This window comes from Silene latifolia, chromosome Y (genome assembly GCF_048544455.1).
Source record: "Silene latifolia isolate original U9 population chromosome Y, ASM4854445v1, whole genome shotgun sequence".
Lineage (NCBI taxonomy): Eukaryota > Viridiplantae > Streptophyta > Magnoliopsida > Caryophyllales > Caryophyllaceae > Silene > Silene latifolia.
This window is the reverse complement of record NC_133538.1, coordinates 364,165,453-364,186,266: the sequence shown is the minus strand read 5'-3', so window position 1 is coordinate 364,186,266 and position 20,814 is coordinate 364,165,453. Positions and strand designations below refer to the sequence as shown.

Below are 20,814 nucleotides of genomic sequence, written 5' to 3'. Positions count from 1 at the left end.
ATAGACTAATTAACATAAATATGGGTAAACTTTTATCCATATTAATACAATATGGTATTGATTTGGCCTGTAACATCCCCTCATACCAAGGTGTCTTACCAGGACCACCCTACCATGAAAGTGTGTTACCATCTCGGTTGCCCGAGGTTAGTATATATCAAAAGCGTCTGAACTGAGCACATTTATTAAAAGTACCATAAAATATAAATGTTTACATCAACCAAATCTAAAACCAAACCAATAAAATAAATCCAAAGTCTGACAACTACAAAATCATAACTAAGACTCAAGACTGTGATGCTAGAACTGGTGAAGACGACTCCCCCATGACCGCCCAAGCTCACCAAAAGCAATACCTGTCAAACCTTCTCACCATCCCCGAATGGATCACAACAGATACCACAAACAACAACAACGGGGTTAGTAACATTCAATCAATATAAGACAAACAAACAATGCAACCGGCTGATCATCCTCCGCAGTAACCGACTACACACCGAAGTGTGTAGCCCTGCCAGATTACCCATCGCAACAAGTAATCCACTCCGCTAGTGGGTGACCGCAGCCCATCCCCACCTAGTCCAGCTCATCAACGAGCAACTAACAATCCCTGTCCCTTAATGTGCACATCTCCTCCCGTGGCGGGTTCCACGGAGGGCGAACTATGGTGTGAAGCCACTCCCGCAAGTGACTCTACCACAATCACACACACAGCATCACAGCTGTCACATCACCACAACCATCACAACACAACCACACCAACATCGTCACCACAACACCCATCCTCCGATGATCAGCAGATAACAACAATTATGAAATAATACAATCTTAATCAATTAATAGTACTGAGTAGGAGAAACCCTACCTTAGCAACAACAGCAATACGGAAACTGAACATTAAAAAAGGCTCCTCTACGAAGTCTTATCCTATACAATAACCACATAGCACAATCACACATTGCACAATCCCCCTTTTTCCCCAATTCCATATATACAGTAGATCCTCAAAATACATAAATGGCATGGGAAATAAGGACTTACCAACAGTAGAATGAAAGATTGAACGCAAGGACTACGACGATTGCACACACAGTGGAGGATTAGGGAGTGATTAGGGAGTGATTAGAGTAATCGTAAAATGATTAGGGTTGTAAAAGGACGTTTAGAAACTGACTTTCGATATTAAATAACCCTAAACACTCCCGCATCAAACCGCTGAAATATTACTCGCCAGACCGGATACTCGGCCGAGTAAAGTGTATACTCGGCCGAGTATCCTCTACTCGGTCGACTATTCACTATACTTGACCGAGTATTCCTCGGCAGAACCCAAACAGACTACACTCTTGACACTACTCGGCCGAAGAGGCTCTACTCGGTCGAGTACTTTGATCATAAAAATCTGTAGTATTACAGTCTTCCCCCTTTAAGAAGAACTTCGTCCCGAAGTTCACACTCTACTCTAAAACAAGACACGCAACAAACAAAAGACTTCCCAATGAACACTTAACAACACCCAAGAACTACACAAAGCATCAGAGACCTACTACCCCGACTCAAAGTAAGACAAAACACACACGCGACCATCTCCTACCCCCCTAAAAAGACAATGGTTACGTCCCCGTAACCAAACATACCGGATGAAAAAGGTTAGGAAAACGTTCTCGCATAGCTTCCTCGGGTTCCCATGTGGCCTCTTCCACATTGTGATTAGACCAAAGTACCTTGAGTAAGACAGTCTCACCATTCCTTGTCTTACGAACTTTGCGGTCAAGAATCTCTTTAGAAACCTCGGCGTAGGCAAGGACTCATCAAGCTCGATATTCTCCACCTCAAGTATATGTGATGGGTCACTCACATACTTCTGAAGCTGTGAAACATGAAAAATATTGTGGACTCTATCCAAAGCTGGTGGCAAGGCTAATCTGTAGGCTACCTCGCCTACACGGTCCAAAATCTCATAAGGACCTATAAACTTCTGACTTAGCTTACCTTTCTTCCCAAACCGCACTACCCCACGCATAGGTGACACTTTCAAAAGGACCTTGTCACCTACTGCGAACTCTATGTCCCTGCGGTGTAAATCGGCATAACTCTTCTGACGATCTTGAGCTGCTCTCATCTTTTGCCGAATCATCTGGACTTGCTCAACCATATCCTGTACCAACTGGGGTCCTAAAACTACAGCCTCAGAACTATCATCCCAACAAACTGGACTTCGGCACTTCCAACCATACAAGCCTCAAAAGGTGTCATCCCGATACTCGTATGATAACTGTTGTTGTATGAAAACTCAATTAGATCAAGTATGTCCTCCCAGCTTCCCCCAAACTCCATGACACATGCCCTCAACATGTCCTCTAAGGTCTTGATGGTTCTCACCGTCTAACCATCGGTTGCTGGATGAAAAGCTGTACTCATCTTCAAGGTAGTACCCATCAATTCTTGCAGTTCTTGCCAAAACTTGGATATGAACCTCGCATCACGATCTGAAACAATATCCTGGTGTACCATGTAACCGTACCACATATCTCCTATAACCCAATGCCAGTTGCATCTTAGACCAGGTATCTTTCATTGGAACAAAGTGAGCTGACTTGGTTAACCGATCAACAATCACCCAGATCATGTTATTACCTTGCTGTGACCTAGGCAATCCCACAATGAAGTCCATAGAGATTGACTCCCACTTCCAATCGGGTACCTCCAAAGACTGAATCTTATCCTGCGGTCTCCTTTGCTCACCCTTGACCCTCTGACAGGTCAAACATCTAGCCACGAACTCAGCTACATCCCTCTTCATGTTTGGCCACCATAAAGTCTTCTTAAGGTCTTTGTAAAGCTTGTCACCACCCGGGTGAACCAAATAGGGAGTTTAATAGGCCTCCGACAAGATCACTCTCCTTAAATCTGCATCCTCAGGGACATACCATCTCCCATCAAAACGAACACTCCCATCTGTATGGATAGAAAACCTGGAAACTGTTCCACTCTCCACTCTTGACTTCCATTCTTGAATCTTAGGATCAAGCTCTTGCTTACTCTTGATGTTCTCATATAAGTCTGGCTCGATTGTCAAATCCCCGATGGTATCCCCCTTCCTTATCATAAAAATCCCCATCCGAGACATCTCATCTTTCAGCTTCAGCAAAGACATGGCCGTACATAGCGAATGAACGCTCTTCCTATTTAAAGAATCGGGAACAACATTGGCCTTACCCTCGTGATAGATGATCTCCATATCATAATCTCCGATCAGCTCCATCCACCGTCTCTGTCGCATGTTAAGCTCCCTCTGAGTGTAGATATACTTTAGGCTCTTATGATCAGAAAACACTTTAAAGGTTGCTCCATAAAGGTAGTGCCTCCAAATCTTAAGAGCGAAAACAACTACACCCAGCTCCAGATCATGACTAGGGTAATTCTCCTCATATGGCTTTAGCTGCCTCGAAGCATAAGTTATAACTTTCCCTGCCTGCATCAAAACACAACCCAGACCATTCTTTGAAGCATCGGTGTATACCTCAAAGTTCTCACATCCCTCTGGCAAAGCTAGAATAGGAGCTGTGGTCAAAGGATTCTTTAAGGTCTGAAACCCCGTCTCACAACTCTCATCTCAAACAAATCTGGTCTCTTTCCTCATCAAGGCAGTCATAGGCTGTGCTATAGTAGAGAAATCTTTTTTAAATCTCCTGTAATAGCCAGCAAGGCCTAAGAAACTCCGGATCTCGGCAACATGCTTCGGTGATTCCCACTTGGTCACGGCCTCAATCTTGCTAGGATCCACATACACCCCTTTATTAGATATCACATGACCCAGAAAAGCCACCTCCTCCAACCAGAACTCACACTTTGATAGCTTGGCATAGAGTTGATTCTCTTTCAAAGTCTGCAAAACCATCCTCAAGTGCTCCTCATGTTCTTCCTTAGTCTTGGAATAAACTAAGATGTCATCAATGAAAACAACCACAAACCTGTCCAAGAACGGTGTAAATATCCGGTTCATCAAATCCATGAAATCTGCTGGTGCATTGGTCAACCCAAAAGGCATCACCACATACTCATAATGACCATATCGAGATCGGAACGTTGTCTTTGGAATATCCTCATCTGCTATCCTCAGTTGATGATAGCCTGACCTCAGGTCAATCTTGGAAAACACACCCGCTCCACTTAGCTGATCAAACAAGTCATCAATCCTAGGCAAAGGATACTTGTTCTTCACTGTGACATGGTTTAACTCTCGGTAATCGATGCATAGCCTCATGCTCCCATCTTTCTTCTTCACAAACAGAAATGGGGCTCCCCACGGTGACACACTTGGCCGGATATAACCCTTGTCTAACAACTCATGTAACTGTTTCTTCAACTCAGCTAACTCTTTAGGTACCATACAGTCAGGTGCTTTGGATATAGGACATGTTCCTGGTTTAAGCTCCACACTGAAATCAACATCCCTCTTTAGCGGTAACCCCGGTATCTCCTCAGGGTAGACATCATCAAACTCTCCCACTACTGGTATCTCAGCAGCTGATTGTGACTCTAATCGGCCATCTCTCACATGACAAAGAATCAAGGGGCACTTCTTCCTCAGATATGACTTTAAAGTCATCACAACTATGAACTTACACTTAGGTTTTACCACAAACCCTCTATAGGACACCCTAACACCCTTTGGACCCCTCAAAGACACTTTCTTTTACCGACAATCTATCTTGGCATCATACTTACCCAGCCAATCCATCCCGACAATCACCTCAAACCCATCCATAGGAAACTCTAACAGGTCTACCGGTAAATCTACCCCTCTAACTACCATAGACACTCCCTTATACAACTTGAGACACGACACAGACTCCCCAGAAGGTATGAACACGTTATCCTTTACAACCTCAAACTTCCCTAAACCCATAGACAAGGCATGACTCCTATACACAAAAGAATGCGTTTCCCCCGAATCAAACAAAATAAAAGACGGTACATTATGAACAAGAAAGGTACCGGTGACTACATGTGCATCATTCTGTGCTTCCTGCTTGTCCATCATGAAGAGCTTCCCACTGTTTTTCTGTCCTCCTCCTTGGACCGAAGCATTGGAGGTGCTCGGCTTGGCTGCCGAATCCTGGGTGGCGCTGTTGTTCTGATGCTGATAAGATCCACTACCACTGCGGTTATAACTGCCCTGGTTGCTCTGTCCATCTCTGTTGCCCCATGATTCACCCGATCGGTTGTTAGCAAAGCTCTGAGTCGGGCCCTGAGAGAAATTCCCTTGATAAGCTCCTGAACCTGCGCCGGTCTTGCCACTTGTACACTCCCGCCTCTTGTGGCCTACACCACCACAGTTGAAGCATGTAAGGTTGGAGTTGTCACTCAAACTCCGACCACCGTTCTTTCCCCAACCACGATATCCCCCAGAGAAGCCAGCTCCACCAGAAAAAGCCTTGGCGTGATTGAAGTTACCCCTCTTGTTGCCCGACTGATTGTTGTTTCCACTATCAGTCTTCCTTTTCTCGGCAGCAACCCTTTGATTGATCTCTTTTGAGAGATCTACCATCCTCTCAGCTTGGCCCGCTCTCAGGTACACTTACTTAAGGTCAGTAGCAACCCCAGCTGGCAGACGGCTCACGATCTTGGCAGATAGACCTCTCTCAAAACGGAGAGCCAAACCCCTTTGTCCCAACTGCATATCCTCAACATAGCGAGATAGCTATAGGAACCGATGATAGTACTCAGTGACTATCATCTCCTCTAACATGGTGAAAGAATCAAACTCAGATCTCATCTTGTGTCGGATATGCTCCGGCACAAACTGCTCTCTCATAGCGCTCTTTAACCCTGACCACGGGATAGCTGCCAGACCCTCGGCCTGGTAGTAAGCTCTAGCATCTTCCTTGACATTTTGCCACCACACGGCGACTTCACCTCTCAGGTAGTATACTACCTGTTCAACAATCATATCATCGGGACACTTGACCACTTCCATGAGACTTTTCATCTCACGGTGCCATTTCTCGAGCAACTTTGGTTCCCCAACACCCTCATATGTGGGAGGGTTGAAGCGGGCAATGATGATGCTAAGTTGAGTAGCCTCCACCGACTTCTCATTCCCCTTTCCCACATTCTTAAGAGCCTCAAGAAGAGCATCTTGTTGCTCAATCATACGAGCAACCTCGTCAAGGGACATCTCAGAAGCTTGAATTTGTGCGGCAGTTCTTTTGGGCGGCATTTTGAGCTAATAAGAGACAAGAAAAGTAAGCACAAAAGCCTACGGCTCAAAATGTAACAATCTTCCGCCAAAGAAGCACCCGGCCGAGTACCAGACAGTACTCGGTCGAGTAAAGACTACTCGGTCGAGTATCTCCGATACTCGGTCAAGTAGTCGACTTCAGTAGCCGACCTCAAATTCACAAAGCGCATACTCGGTCGAGTATAAACAACACTCGGCCGAGTATGCTCTACTCGGTCGATTATGCCTAAATACTCGGTCGAGTAAACAAATCCAGTAGCAACTGCTGCTTACTGCCAAACAACACTCGGTCAAGTATCTGGTTACTCGGCCGAGTACCTGTCCTGCTCGGCCGAGTCATGCTAAACGAGCTACAAATGATACCCAGTATCCTCTATCATGCTTTCTACCCCAACATACAGACATATATCAATAGGAATTCGATTGCCACATAATAAACATGTAATCATGTCATCATTCACATGCTAAAACCGTTTCACTAAATTTCACATATTATTCCTTTTACTTCGTTTCAATTCTCGACATACTCTTTCGAATCCATATACACATTTCTTATCACCATATGTTCCAACCATGAACCTTAACATACATGCACATATACGACACAACTCTCAACACACTTCCCCATGTGACCGGCTCGAGTTAGTGAGGGCCAAATTGCGACTCCGGGACGTCTCCCAAGTCTTTGCGGTAGCTCCAAACAACTCTCCCCGGGTTCATTTTACTTAGACTCCCTAAATTCATTAGGTTCATTTGTTTTAGGTGCCGGAATCTTTGGCTCTGATACCACTTTGTAACACCCTCTCATACCAAGGTGCCTTGCCAGGACCACCCTACCATGAAAGTGTGTTACCATCTCGGTTGCCCGAGGTTAGTATATATCAAAAGCGTCTGAACTGAGCATATTTATTAAACGTACCATAAAGTATAAATGTTTACATCAACCAAATCTAAAACCAAACCAATAAAATAAATCCAAAGTCTGACAACTACAAAATCATAACTAAGACTCAAGACTGTGATGCTAGAACTGGTGAAGACGACTCCCCCATGACGGCCCAAGCTCACCAAAAGAAATACCTGTCAAACCTACTCACCATCCCCGAATGGATCACATCAGATACCACAAACAATAACAACAACAACGGGGTCAGTACCATTCAGTCAATACAAGACAAACAAACAATGCAACTTGCTGATCATCCTTCGTAGTAACCGACTACACACCGAAGTGTGTAGCCCTGCCAGATTACCCATCGCAACAGGTAATCCACTCCGCCAGTGGGTGACCGCAACCCATCCCCACCTAGTCCAGCTCATCAACGAGCGACTAACAATCCTTGTCCCGTAATGTGCACATCCCCTCCCGTGGCGGGTTCCACGGAGGGCGAACTAGGGTGTGAAGCCACTCCCGTAAGTGACTCCACCACAATCACACACACAACATCACAACTGTCACATCACCACAACCGTCACAACACAAGCACACCAACATCGTCACCACAACACCCATCCTCCGATGATCAGCAGATAACAACAATTATGAAATAATACAATCTTAATCAATTAATAGTACTGAGTAGGAGAAACCCTACCTTAGCAACAACAACAATACGGAAACCGAACAATAAAAAAGGCTCCTCTACAAAGTCTTCTCCTATACAATAACCACATAGCACAATCACACATTGTACAATCCCCCTTTTTCCCCAATTCCATATATACAGTAAACCCTCAAAATACATAAATGACATGAGAAATAAGCACTTACCAACAGTAGAATGAAAGATTGAACGCAAAGACTACGACGATTGCACACACAATGGAGGATTAGGGAGTGATTAGAGTAATCGTAAAATGATTAGGGTTGTAAAATGACGTTTAGAAACTGACTTTCGATATTAAATAACTCTAAACACTCCTGCATCAAACCGCTGAAATATTACTCGCCAGATCGGATACTCGACCGAGTAAAGTGTATACTCGGCCGAGTATCCTCTACTCGGATGAGTATTCACTATACTCGGCCGAGTATTCCTCGGCAGAACACAAACAGACTACACTCTTGACACTACTCGGCCGAGTAGGCTCTACTCGGTCGAGTACTTTGATCATGAAAATCCGTATTATTACATGGCCCGTCTCTCATTTGTGACGGATAGCGTCCGTCACAAATGGGAATTTGTGAATCAACAAAAACAACATCTTAAAATCTCATCAACAACAACAAAAACAACAAGACCAACAATCTTCCAAATTTTCATCTAAAATCGTCCAAATTCAAAATTTCATCTAAAATTTTCAACCCCGACAACACTCGAAATATATTACCCTAAATATCATCAACAAAAACAACATCTTAAATAATAAAGAATACAAACCTTTACTAATCAACAACGTCACAAATCTTCGTCGTTACCATAAAGCAATACACCATCCTCGTTCTCAACATCAACAATTTGATCCTCTATTGTCGTCGTAGCTACCTCATCTACCATGTTTTTTTGGGGTATAATGTATTTGCAAATTTAGATGAAAATTTGAAACTTTGAGTAAAAAATAACATAAATATTGAATTTTCTTACATGAATAAAAAAACATTCCCAGATCTACACATTAAAACACTAAAGATTCAAACTTTTGAAAATAAATCAACAAAAACCTAATAAAGTTATCAAGTTTCAGTGAAAAATGATATAAAAATTGAAACATTTTACATAAATAAAAAAACCACATATTAAGTAATTACCATCAAGCAATCCATCATCCTCATTCCTCATTCCTGACATCATCGATTAGCTCCCCTAAAACCGTCAAAGTAGCCATCCTTTGCTATTTTTGAATTTTTTTGGGTGGATTTTTTTGATAGCAAAAAAAACCTAATAAATTTATTTTCTTATTTTATTTGTGTGGGTTTATTTGATAGCGATGATAATTTGAATGAATGAATATAAAGATTTGAGGCATAAAATTTGAAATATTGAGCATGGGGTGTATGTAGGGTTGATGGAGAAGTCAGGTTTGTTTGATGGGTGTTTGACGTAAAGAATAAAGGATGATTTGGTGGTGTTTTTCATGCATTTGTGCATTAAATGCAATGTACCCTAATGTCCCCCACTATAATATTATACTAGATTTAATGCCCGTGCGATGCACGGGTTTATAAATGATGTTCTCTCGCTTAAGTTTTTGTTGAGACTGACAATAAAATTAATTAAAAAAGTGAGCTTTTTTTATTAAATCATACTTTAAACTATAAGAATTTATATTTTCAGTCAAAGTCAAATCAATAAATCTAACTTTAATTTAATTTAAGGCTCCGTTTGGCAAGATATTTCAGGTACCTGATTTGGTCAAAGTAGCTTATTTGACCAAAATTTCAGGTACCTTATTTTTTTTGTAAGCGTTTGGCAAGTAGCTTATTTAACCAAATAAGCTACCTGAAATGAAATGCTACTAGAGTAGCATTTGAGATTTCAGGTACCTGATTTGGTTTGATTTTTCGTTTTCACCCTTTAAATCTATATACTATTAAATAATTATCATATCCTTTTACGTCATTTCATCAAAATCAGTTACCTTTTCAGTTAGTTTGCCAAAAAAATTTTTATATAATCAACTACCTTATCAGTTCCTAATTTTCAGCTACCTTATCAGTTACCTTTTCAGGTTTCGGCTCCGTTTGGCAGCGCACTTCGTCAGCACTGATTTTCAAGTAGCTTTTTGCAAAAAAAAAATGTACCTTATTTTTTTAGTGTGTTTGGCAACTACCTTATTTGACTAAAAAGGTACGAAATGAAATGCTACCTCATGTAGCATTTCGAAATCGTGCATTGATTCATTTTTATCTACCTATTTTGCCCCCGAATTTTAATGACCTCAATTAAAAAAAAAAACTCATTAGACTTTCTCAAAAATAAACACACAGCCGTTCACCAAGTTCTTCAAAACGCAAAAGTCGAGCGCCTGATTGCTCCGTCACCGACTCACCGTAAACGCTTCAACTTTCTTCTACGGATAGAGGTATCTTCGTTTGTTTCTTTTTCATTAATTTAGCTTGAATTGATTGAATTGGCTCCATTAATTATCTAGTTATGAATAGAAACCCCAATGGAAATTATAGTTGGGTTATCTAGTTAATTTGGGGTGAAACTTAATTATTATTTTGTGTGTATGAGTTTAATAGAGAACTAATTTTATATCCATAAAATTCATTTTCGATGATATATTGTTTGAATTATTTTTTTTACCTAATCGTGATATATTAATTATTGTTCTCATTCGCTTTGAAACATGTTAAAGACTTATGCAAATATATTGAAAAAACTCCATTATGACTTTATTACTAACAACGTCAACGACAATAACACAAGGATAATAGTAAAAACATAATGATAGCAATAATCAACCATGTCTTTTTACGTCATTTTGTTAAATATCAGCTACCATTTCAGCTACTTTCCAAACAGTTTTAACAAAAATCAGCTACCTTATCAGCTCTTAATTTTCAGCTACCTTTTCAGGTTTCAGGTACCTTTTCAGGTTTCAGGTACCTTATCAGGTTTCAGCTACATTTCAGCTAATTTTGCCAAACATAGCCTAACTTAATTAAACTTGAATTAACTTGAAAAAAATTCTAATTTCTATTCTATCAATAATACTAATATCTTACCAATTTTATTATTATTTATTTAATGAAATAATGTGCATGAGAGCTTGTACCATCATTTATTTTGAGAAAGACTAAATAAAAAGATACTCCCTCCTATTCAAGGTTTTCTTCTCCTTTGATGTGGACACAAGATTTTAGGAGATGATTAAAGAATAAATAAAGGAAGATGGTGAGGTTTGTGGATTGGAGAGAGGAATGAATAATTAGGAATTAAATAAGGAATTGTGAGTTGGGTGAGGTTTGGTGATAGGAGAGAGGGATGAATAAAATAAGAGTAAAAGTTAGGTGGGGTTTGGTGATAGGAGAAATGAATGAATAAAATAAGAGTAAAAATTTCCAAAATAAAAAAGGGGAAGAAAACCTGAATAATGCGTTTAAGGAAATAGGGAAGAAAACAGTGAATAGGAGGGAGTATTACGAGTTAATAATTAATTGAATACATCCTTTAATCACCGTAATAATCACATGCATGCACAATAACTGTTTTGTTTACAACAACTATCATCACCAAATTAGATATGTCTTCAACCACGAATATTTTCTCGCAGAACTTGTATATTTGTGGTCTACTATCGTTGTCTTGCACATAGGACTATATTATTATAATTACAAAGTATATCGCAAACTAACCTAGAAAAAATTAAAACATAAAATCAAAAGTCTACATCTATGTGGACATTGTCTAAATAGCATAGAACTCAATCAAAAAAATTATGTCGTTAGCTAAACAAAAATAAATCAATTGAATCGTAAACTACACTTATTTTTATAGATACTTTATCCAAAAGCAAGTCTACTGTTCTCTATCTATGTTCAACTCGGTTCAAGTAATCATGAATTCTTGCTCTGTCAAACATGGAGACTAATTAGGGTATTGGTAAACATGGAGGAAATGAAATTATATACACATTAATTATGTTTGCTTAGTGTTAATCTCATAAAATGATACATGACATGGTAGATTTTTTTAAATTATCTTGATTAAATTTTTAATTAATTTTGGGTAGTTTGCAAGAGTTGAAGTCCCTAATATCACTTGAAAGAGTCTATGAAAATTTGGAAGCTCACCATCGCTCGGAAAATCGGAGTTTGTTCAATTATATTGAATTTATATAATAGACTAATAATCTTTCAGAAAACATCACACTTTTTTAAGTATTTTTGTAAAAAAAACTTTATAATTATGTGAGGAATTTGTCGAAGTTTTCAGAGTGGAGAATATGTGATTTGATGAGTAAGAGTTTCATATCCTCAATTATCACTCTAATCAAATTTCGTAGATGATATTATCTGCTAATGAAATAATCCCTTCCCTTTCAATGATCTTTAACTTTTATTTTTCTTAGTTGAATTCTTTCCTATCGTGTATATTTTGTATTGAATATATCTAAAGTCTTCATACAAACTAAATTTCTAAAGAAGCAAAAGAACAATAAAAACAATAAAGCTACACACTAATTATATGCTCTAGATGATGGAATAATGCCATGCAACTTTCGCGGTTGAAATCATCATTAGTTTACACAATATTACAATAATGTTATACTATATTTCTCTTTATATGTAAATTAAGTAATTAACAGTGACTTTATAATGGTCTTAAACCACAATGATGTAGTTGTGGTTTGTAGAAAACTTGATTCACGCAATACCCGTGTTCAAATAAAAAATTTATAATATTAATAACTAAGTCATTATGCAACTTTATACCCCATACATTGATACAAAAATCAAAATAAGGAGGTTAGTTACTGACATACCATTAATATCACTATTATCATAGTAAGATATAATCCGTATTATCGAGTCCGTCGTAATTTTATTGTTGACGTTGCAATGAATCAATTCCTCGTCTCCAAATGACTTTCCTATGTTGTTTCCAGTAAAATAAAAATAAAAAGCACAAAATTAGATCTCATAGGATAAAAGTGTGTCAGGTTCACAAAATTAATGCGATGAATATACTGCAAAATAAATTTATGGGGATGGGGCATTCAAAGGAGGTTAATAGGAAGTGATCCTTTGCGGGGTACGGTTTATGTACACCAAATATTTTGCATTCTTTAGACGATAGTTATCAAAGGTGTTTGGATGTGATTTAAATTTTACATGGTAATAGAAGTTGATTGTCTCTATACTTATCGTATGATTGGTTTATGACAATGAAGTGATAAAATATTTTCCCTTCAAATATATTATCAATCTTATCTTTTGCAATTTTCTTTAGATATGTTTTTATTAAAAAATTATTTTAGGTAGTTTCCAAAAGTTGGGATATCTATAATCGCTCGAAAAAAGCTTACTTTAATAATATAGATAGATAGATATTAAACACAAAATCCACTAGCATTTGTACTATCCGGCCATAAGTAATATGGTACCTATTCGCCCCGTCTCTCATTTGTGACGGATAACGTCGGTCACAAATCAGAATTTGTGGTAACTTAAACGCATGGTACTAGTTTAGTTGAAAAACTTCCAATAATAGAAACAAAATTCTTTTCATCTGCATTTCAGCATTACTTTTGAACATCACTTTCTTACTCCACTGTTTTTTTACCTTGTAAGGTAAATTTCTCCCTTTCTTTTATCCTTTTATCTTTTATCTTTTTTTTTTTTTCAGTATTTTAAGGTTTTGCAGCAACCATGTTTGTCTTGTGCTTTTATGTGTGTGATTCATGCACTTTTACAGCTATTTTGGTTAATTTTTATGTTGGTTCATGTTGTTGGGAAGTATGGGAGCTTGAAATTAAAAGTAAAGGTATTATTGAAAGTCATAACGGTCGAATATTAAAAGTTGTAACGGTCACCTTTATATTAAGGTCATGTGTAACTTGAATTATACTGAAGAACTGTAAAAATTGCCATATTTTAAAGTATCTTTGTAACTTGTAAGTTTTGGAAATTAGGGTTTTATGCAAAGCAAATCCATGGTAAATTATGCCATTCTTTTGGGAATTTTTGTCTTTTTTTTGGTGGAAGGGACAATTTTTTTGTTGATTTTAACTTTATGTTGAATTCATAGGGTTAGGAATGTTGTACATCTAGATTGTGTTAATGGACAGATCCATGATGGGTTTTTCTTGTTCTTTTGAATACTACTGTTGAAAGTCAATTTGAGCCGAAAACCAACCTATTTCATACTGTCATTCTCATGACTGTTGTATGATTACATTGTGTTGTAGAAAGTATTTGACAATGTTCCATGTAATTTTATACAAATGATCATTATGTAAGTTGTAGTATATGTTAAATTAATAGGACTTAATACTTCAATTTGACACAATACTCATATATTTTTCCAATAATTTGACGGGGGTTCTGATACATTATCTGTTTGTATCATGTTTGGAAGTCCTAAAGCATGCAGAATGTAGATAAGCTTTGAGCTTTCTGCTACCTGGTACTGTATATGCCTATATGTTGGTATAGCTGCCATATAGTACTTCGTTCATCCTAATCGTTTGTTTAACTTTTTTATTCTTTGCGAGGGATAATTAGTCAAACGCAAATAGATGATTGAGAAAAAGGGAGTATCTTGTATAGTTGTATCTGTGACCTAACCCTGTCTGTAATATTTTAGCAAGCTTGATTCCCCTACTGATGTAAACTAACTTCTTACAAGGGCGGAGATGTACTCCAAGGGGGATGCTTGTTCTACTTGCTGCCGAAACTGTTTCCTAATGCATAGGAAAAAACATGATATTTGTTCATTTTTCAAAATCATGTTTGCTGAGACGTTCGATAAACTCCTGGTATGATCGTAAAAGCCCAGTTTTCCCCTTTTAGACGGAAGTCTTTAATTATTATCTGGTTGAACTTTGTCGTTATTCGGTCATTTGAGATACTATTGGGTACATTTAGACAATATACACTTTCATACGGAGTATATTCTTATGAATCAGACCCGCTGGGTTTGTTTCAGTACCACAATACTATCTATTACCGTATTACGTTAATTTCTCAGCCCTTTATATTTTATTAATGTAATAAATACTCCCTTCATCCCAATCAATTGTAACAAGTGCTTGAGACGGAGGGCGTATATGTTAATAGTATGACGACGGCACATATTTCTGTAGCACCAGGCTGTACAAATTCATTTTCATACTTTTACTGCATCATGTATATATTGCAACACTAAATTTGTAGTATTAGATTAATAGTTTTATCTGATTTCAGGTTTTGCCTCCTATATTCGCAAAAAAACTTAAGTCATTGGAGGGAAGAAAGATGACCCTTGAGGATTCTAACAGGCGAACTTGGGATGTCCTTTTGTCTGACGTGGAAGGCGCTCTTGCCTTTCAAAAAGGCTGGCGTAACTTTGCCTTAGATCACAACATTGAGAGGTGTGATTTGCTGGTGTTTTGTCATGTCGGTAACTCGCGTTTTCTTGTTGAAATTTATGGTAGAAGTGGGTGTCAAAAGAAGGTCACTGGGATGAACAAAAATAGAACTGAAGCTACTAAAACTTCTCTTCCTAAGAAACGCCCTTCCCAATCCTTCCATGAACAATCAGCTCCAAAAAGGCATAAGAGCTCTTATGCTTTTCCTGGACCAAACATCGATGTCACCCCAAGGCCCAAAAATGTTCATGTTGTAAAAGACAGGCCCATAGTGTTTCCGGTCTCTGAACCTATGGTGGAGTCGAGCTTCCCTGAACCTGTAATGGAGTCGAGCTTCAGGACTAACAGAGACAAGAATATGCTCAATGGGATCTCAGTGGCTGAGACTCATATCGAGTCATGCTCTATGGTTAACAGAGAAAAAAAGAGGCCTAAAATGATTCCAGTCCCCGAAGCTCTGGTGGACCCATGTACCATGACTAACCGAGATAAAAGTAGGCCCAATGTGGTCCAGCTAGATGAGAGTCTCGTGGAGCCTTGCTTCATGACTACCCGAGACGAAAATTTTACCGTAGAAGATGATCGGAAGTGTCTATTTGAACTGTCGGTCTTCGAGATGCCTGGCAAGTTATCAACAATTGACAAGGAAGATGAAACAAACTATCTACTAGACTTTCCCGTCTATGACTTACCTGAAAATGAAGCTGGTGCTGGTAGAAGCGGTGGACCCCTCCTGCTAGGATCAGGCACATCTGAAAATACTGTCACTGAAATTGCAGAGAAAAAGACAACCATTAACAGAGACACTGTGAAAGACTATATTCTTAATAAGTCTGCCTTTGAGATGCCTGAAAATGAAGCTGGTGCTAAAAGAAGCGGTGGATCGCTCCTGCTAGGACCAGGGACATCTGAGAATACTGTCACTGAGATTACAGACAAAAAGACAACCATTAACAGAGACGACGTGAAAGACTATATACTTAATAAGTCTACCTTTGAGATGCCTGAAAATGAATATGCAAATGCAAGTAATAAATGTCAACTTCATGAAAATCTACAGTATCAAGAGCCTGACCACTATCAGAATGCTGAGAGTGAAGCTGCTTTGATCAATTTTCCGCGCTGCCAAATCACAGAAAGAAAAACCAAAATAGAAGCGTCAGGTTAGTTCATGAACTTTATTTATACACTTATTCTAATAAGTATTCTCAAGAAGATTTGCATATTCCTGTCATTTTGTAACTTTCCACTGTTGTTTATCTCCCTTCTTGCTGTCTCTCTCAGATGTCGACTTGCCTGCTGACACAATCATGCCTTTGAACTTTATATTTCCGAAAACCGCTGAATTGTCAGCTGTTTCAGGCTCTTGTAATCCACTTTTCTGTATCCTTTAATTGTACTATTGGTCTTGAAGTAGTTTCTAAGTAGTTTCCATTTATGCAAGTTGTTGTATGTTGAATTAGTTATCTGGTGCAGGTCAGAATTTGATGCTAAACAATCAGGAAACTAGGTCGTACCAACAAAAAGTCTGTGGTCATACAAAGGATCAAAGTTTTCTTGGTGCTAGTTCTTCTGTCAGTGAGCAGAATTACGGAGATCTTGAAGGTAGCTACTTGTTGTTTTCCTATTGCCTTTGCGCAACTTAGATGAGACAAGAAAACAAAAACTTATGTAATTCCTATGTGGCAATGATGGGTAGCTTACTAGCAAATCAAAGCAAATAAGCCAGGAAAATAATAACAAAATTGTTTCAAATATCGTAGGCTGATCATGTTCTATTGTGATTAGGCAATAATATAATACACATCAAGCAAGAATCCAGCAAGTTCAAAGAGTTCAAACAAGACCTTTGTGGGCATGCGACCAAGAACACGGTGAAAATTGAAGAGAGTGTGAACAAAATTGTCAAGTTAGAACCAGTAGAATGTGATGCATCTGCAACTGCTGTCAAAGTTATATGCTCAGACAGCCAAGATTACCTCGTATGTTTTTTTCCCGACAACCCTATTGCCATTATTATGATTCTGATTCTTTTATATTTTTTGCCAACTTGTCATTGCACCATAAATTTTTTATTTAATTTCCGATTGGAGCCAAAACACTACCATTTCTGCAGTTCTTACAATAAGAGAGAGCATCGGCCATACAATTCCCGATGCAATCTCCATACTAAATTATCCAGAAAGTCTCTTTTTTTGTGTGTTTCCAACAGCAAAGTAAGATTGTGTACATTCCACTCGCCACGCCGTGGTGTACTGTCAGTAAGAGCCTTAAGAGAATAGTGTAGTGTTGTTGTACTATTCTGAAACATTTGACATGACATTATGTATTGTGCCGTATACCTTGTTACTTATATGTCCAGTATACTTCAATTATCTCACCTTCACGGGAAGATTTCAACAAGTTCCCTACAAAAACCACTTTTTTCCCCACCTGATCTTTACAAAATCTTTAATTTGTTCTCTTTTCTGATATGCTAAATGCAGGAGCTGCCTGAGCCGTTACCTGTGGCTTTCGTGACAACTAAATCAACTATAAAGTTTAATCAGCAGCTATTGTTTCTTCGGGATCCCCATAAGCGACTTTGGCCTGTTATTTACCACCGCCCATATGGGTTGCAGGTTCTGGCAAGCGGGTGGAAATCATTTATGAAAGCTAACTACATTGGACGTAGCGATCAATGTAGTTTCACTCTCGAAGACAGTTTGGAAAACACATGCAATGTTCAGATTGACTATCTTAGCCAAGATTAGATGCCTTCTTATGCCTTGATTAACCTAGGCACTTATATTACTTCCATAAACCTAATTCTACCGGTGACTTTCGGAACTTGGTATCTTGACGTAGGCGAGTTATCTTATTGCTAATTATTCGTAGAATGTAATTAGTTGAAACTTAGTGAACACGCGCTGTAGTATACTATCATCTTTAAATTTAAGTTATCTAAGAAATTTAAAGACATTTGTGTTATCAGTTCATGTCCTGAGCATCTTACTAAGTTGTATGACTTATAGAGTTACTCTGTATATCTGTAGGAATTCTGTTTGTGAAATGGTGAGACATGCTAAAAGATTTTGGACCGATTAATACGGAGTACATGATTAGTCCTTTATTACCGACATGAAATAAGATAGGAAGCAAGATAATGTAAAAATCCCGAATTAGAAGTCGGTCTGTGCGTCGAATAAAATGATTGGGTCCTTGTCCTTCCGGAAGGTGACCTGCCATATTGATCGCAGTGGCGTATCTAGAAATCCGACGAAGGGGGTGCAAAATTTCAACGCATCCCGCCATTAATTTTAGTCCAAACGAAATTAATTATATTTATACACAAATGATATATAAGACGGTCTCCTACCGTGAAATGGTATATTTTTGTAAAAAATCTAATCATTTACTACTAATAAATGAGTTGGTCATTTTATACAATGAGATCGTCTCAAGCAATAATTACCGTACAAAATATATTCTTAACATAAACTTTTGAAGAACAAATACTAAAATAATTAATTGTCTTTGTTTATATTTAAGGTGGTGGCGTGGTGCATCTTAAATGCAAAACGTAGCACAAAGGTCTAAGAGGCAATATATACATGCATAAATAAATTGGCTGGTAGAAGATTCGAACCCAGGATGTTCAGATCCACAGTATAAAAAGTCTACCGCTGAGACACTAGTACAAAGATATTCTAAGTCTACACTTCATTTTATTTATATTGGAGCATGCAGCTGCAGCCACTGCACCCCCTTGGATACGCCTCTGATTGATCAACCTAATTCTAGCAGGTTAACCAACTGAGATGGACACCAATACATTTTAACATTTTTGTAGATGGAACGGAATCGTCTGGTTAGAGAAATCAGAGTATATGAGTAATATGACTATATGGTGCTGCAAAGTGAAACATGAGGTACACAGATGCCCCTTTTGCCCCTCTAAAAATGAGGATGCAATTCATGTTTTGGGAGACAATGTCCGAGCCCACCAAGTGTGGGAATTTTTTGACACCCCGACGGGGTTTTACAACAGTAATATCGTCTGGCTGGCTAGTAACCTTCAGTCCAGGGAGGGGACTTCTTCTAGTTGGACTACTACCTTTTTCTTTCGGCGTTTGGCATTTATGGAAAAGGCGTAACGCGTGGGTATTCTAAAGGCGCTCTATCCCTTTTATTAACACTTGCCACTTAATAAAAAATCTTGCCCATCATTACATTAACACATGTCAAACAGACCACTGTATTTCTCCTAGTAACCAGTCGGGCACCCTCTTTTGGACTCCCCCTAACAGTAATATTGTTAAAATCAATGTGGATGCTTTCTGGGTTTCGTGTTCTATTCATGAAGGTATTGAGTTCCTTTTGAGGGATCGAAATGGATTGTGGGTTGGTGGTGGATGGAAGACTATCTTTACTGAAGATTCGTTATGTGCTGAGCTCTTAGCTATACGGAATGCCCTACTTTTTTCCTTGGATGCGGGTTGGAGCAATGTCACGCTTGCTACTGACTGTGCAGAGGCTGCCAAACTCATCTCCTTGGACAATGTTGCTCCTTCTCGGCTTGTAAATTCGATAAATGATTGCAGAGCACTAAAGGATCGCTTCCAAGTTTGCCTAGTTTCTTTCGAAGATAGGAGAACCAATATTATCGCTTACATGATAGCAAAGTACGCTAGAAAATGTATGGATGATAGTGGAGCCCTTTATGTTTCGACCCAACCTTTACCATGGATCGAGCAAGCACTTGTTTTTGGTAAATTTACCGCTTTTTAGTTGAGGGTGAGTTAAAGTAGGCTTATTCTATAATCGATTGTGCGTTCGGTTGATTGATGTGATTGTATGCGTCGTATGTAAAGAAATTGAATGCAAATAATAAAGAGACACAAGATTTGGTGACGCGGAAAACCCTAAAGGGAAACGACCGCGGGGGGAGACGGAATCCCACCAAAGATTTCACTAGCAATTAAATAGGTCATGGTTACAATTAGGCTAAACAGCTAATTGCTATTTTACGATTTGGGAACTTTGAGTATTGTATGTTTTATGATCCTTCTTCATGACTCCTTTGCTTTTATAGTGCACAACCCTATTAGAGTTTCCTAACTTGCTCCTCAAGACATCAATCGTGGGCCGTTGGACCCATATTGCCTATTTCTGCTCTTCTTTTGCTCTGTTGGCCATGACCCGTCCGCTGACTATTCTGGCACTAGCCAACCTCTGTTGCCCTGGCCTAATGTGAGATTTTAGGCCCAAACAATTTGCCCCCAATTTCTTGCGAAACACACTTCCGAGCTGTTGAACGGGAAATTGCTAAGTTCATAAAATAGATTCTCCGTATCTTCCTATGTAATCTTTCCCCAACCAACCCCCTATCATTACTCACATTAACTCTCATTTAAACTCCCGCCGCCCTTCTCTCTCTCCTCATTTCATCGGTTTTCAAAATCCCAAAAACCCTTTCAAAATCTTTCCTTATTCCTCCATCTTCATCCTTCTTCAACTCCGGCTGTCCCCATTTTCGCAGGTATAGCTTTCCTTTAATACCTTCTTTC

The 20,814-nt window shown here is 38.8% G+C and overlaps 1 protein-coding gene across 1 annotated transcript; it reads left to right on the top strand.

The window, feature by feature from the left end:
- The first annotated feature begins 13,424 nt into the window (after window positions 1-13,424).
- On the top strand, window positions 13,425-18,241 carry LOC141627187 (uncharacterized). The gene is made up of 7 exons (XM_074440600.1): window positions 13,425-13,487; window positions 14,545-14,674; window positions 15,102-16,428; window positions 16,550-16,633; window positions 16,742-16,870; window positions 17,054-17,247; window positions 17,752-18,241. Exons 2-7 carry the CDS (start codon window positions 14,552-14,554, stop codon window positions 18,016-18,018), a joined length of 2,124 nt encoding a protein of 707 aa, XP_074296701.1. The 5' UTR covers window positions 13,425-13,487; window positions 14,545-14,551; the 3' UTR covers window positions 18,019-18,241.
- Window positions 18,242-20,814: the final 2,573 nt, after the last annotated feature.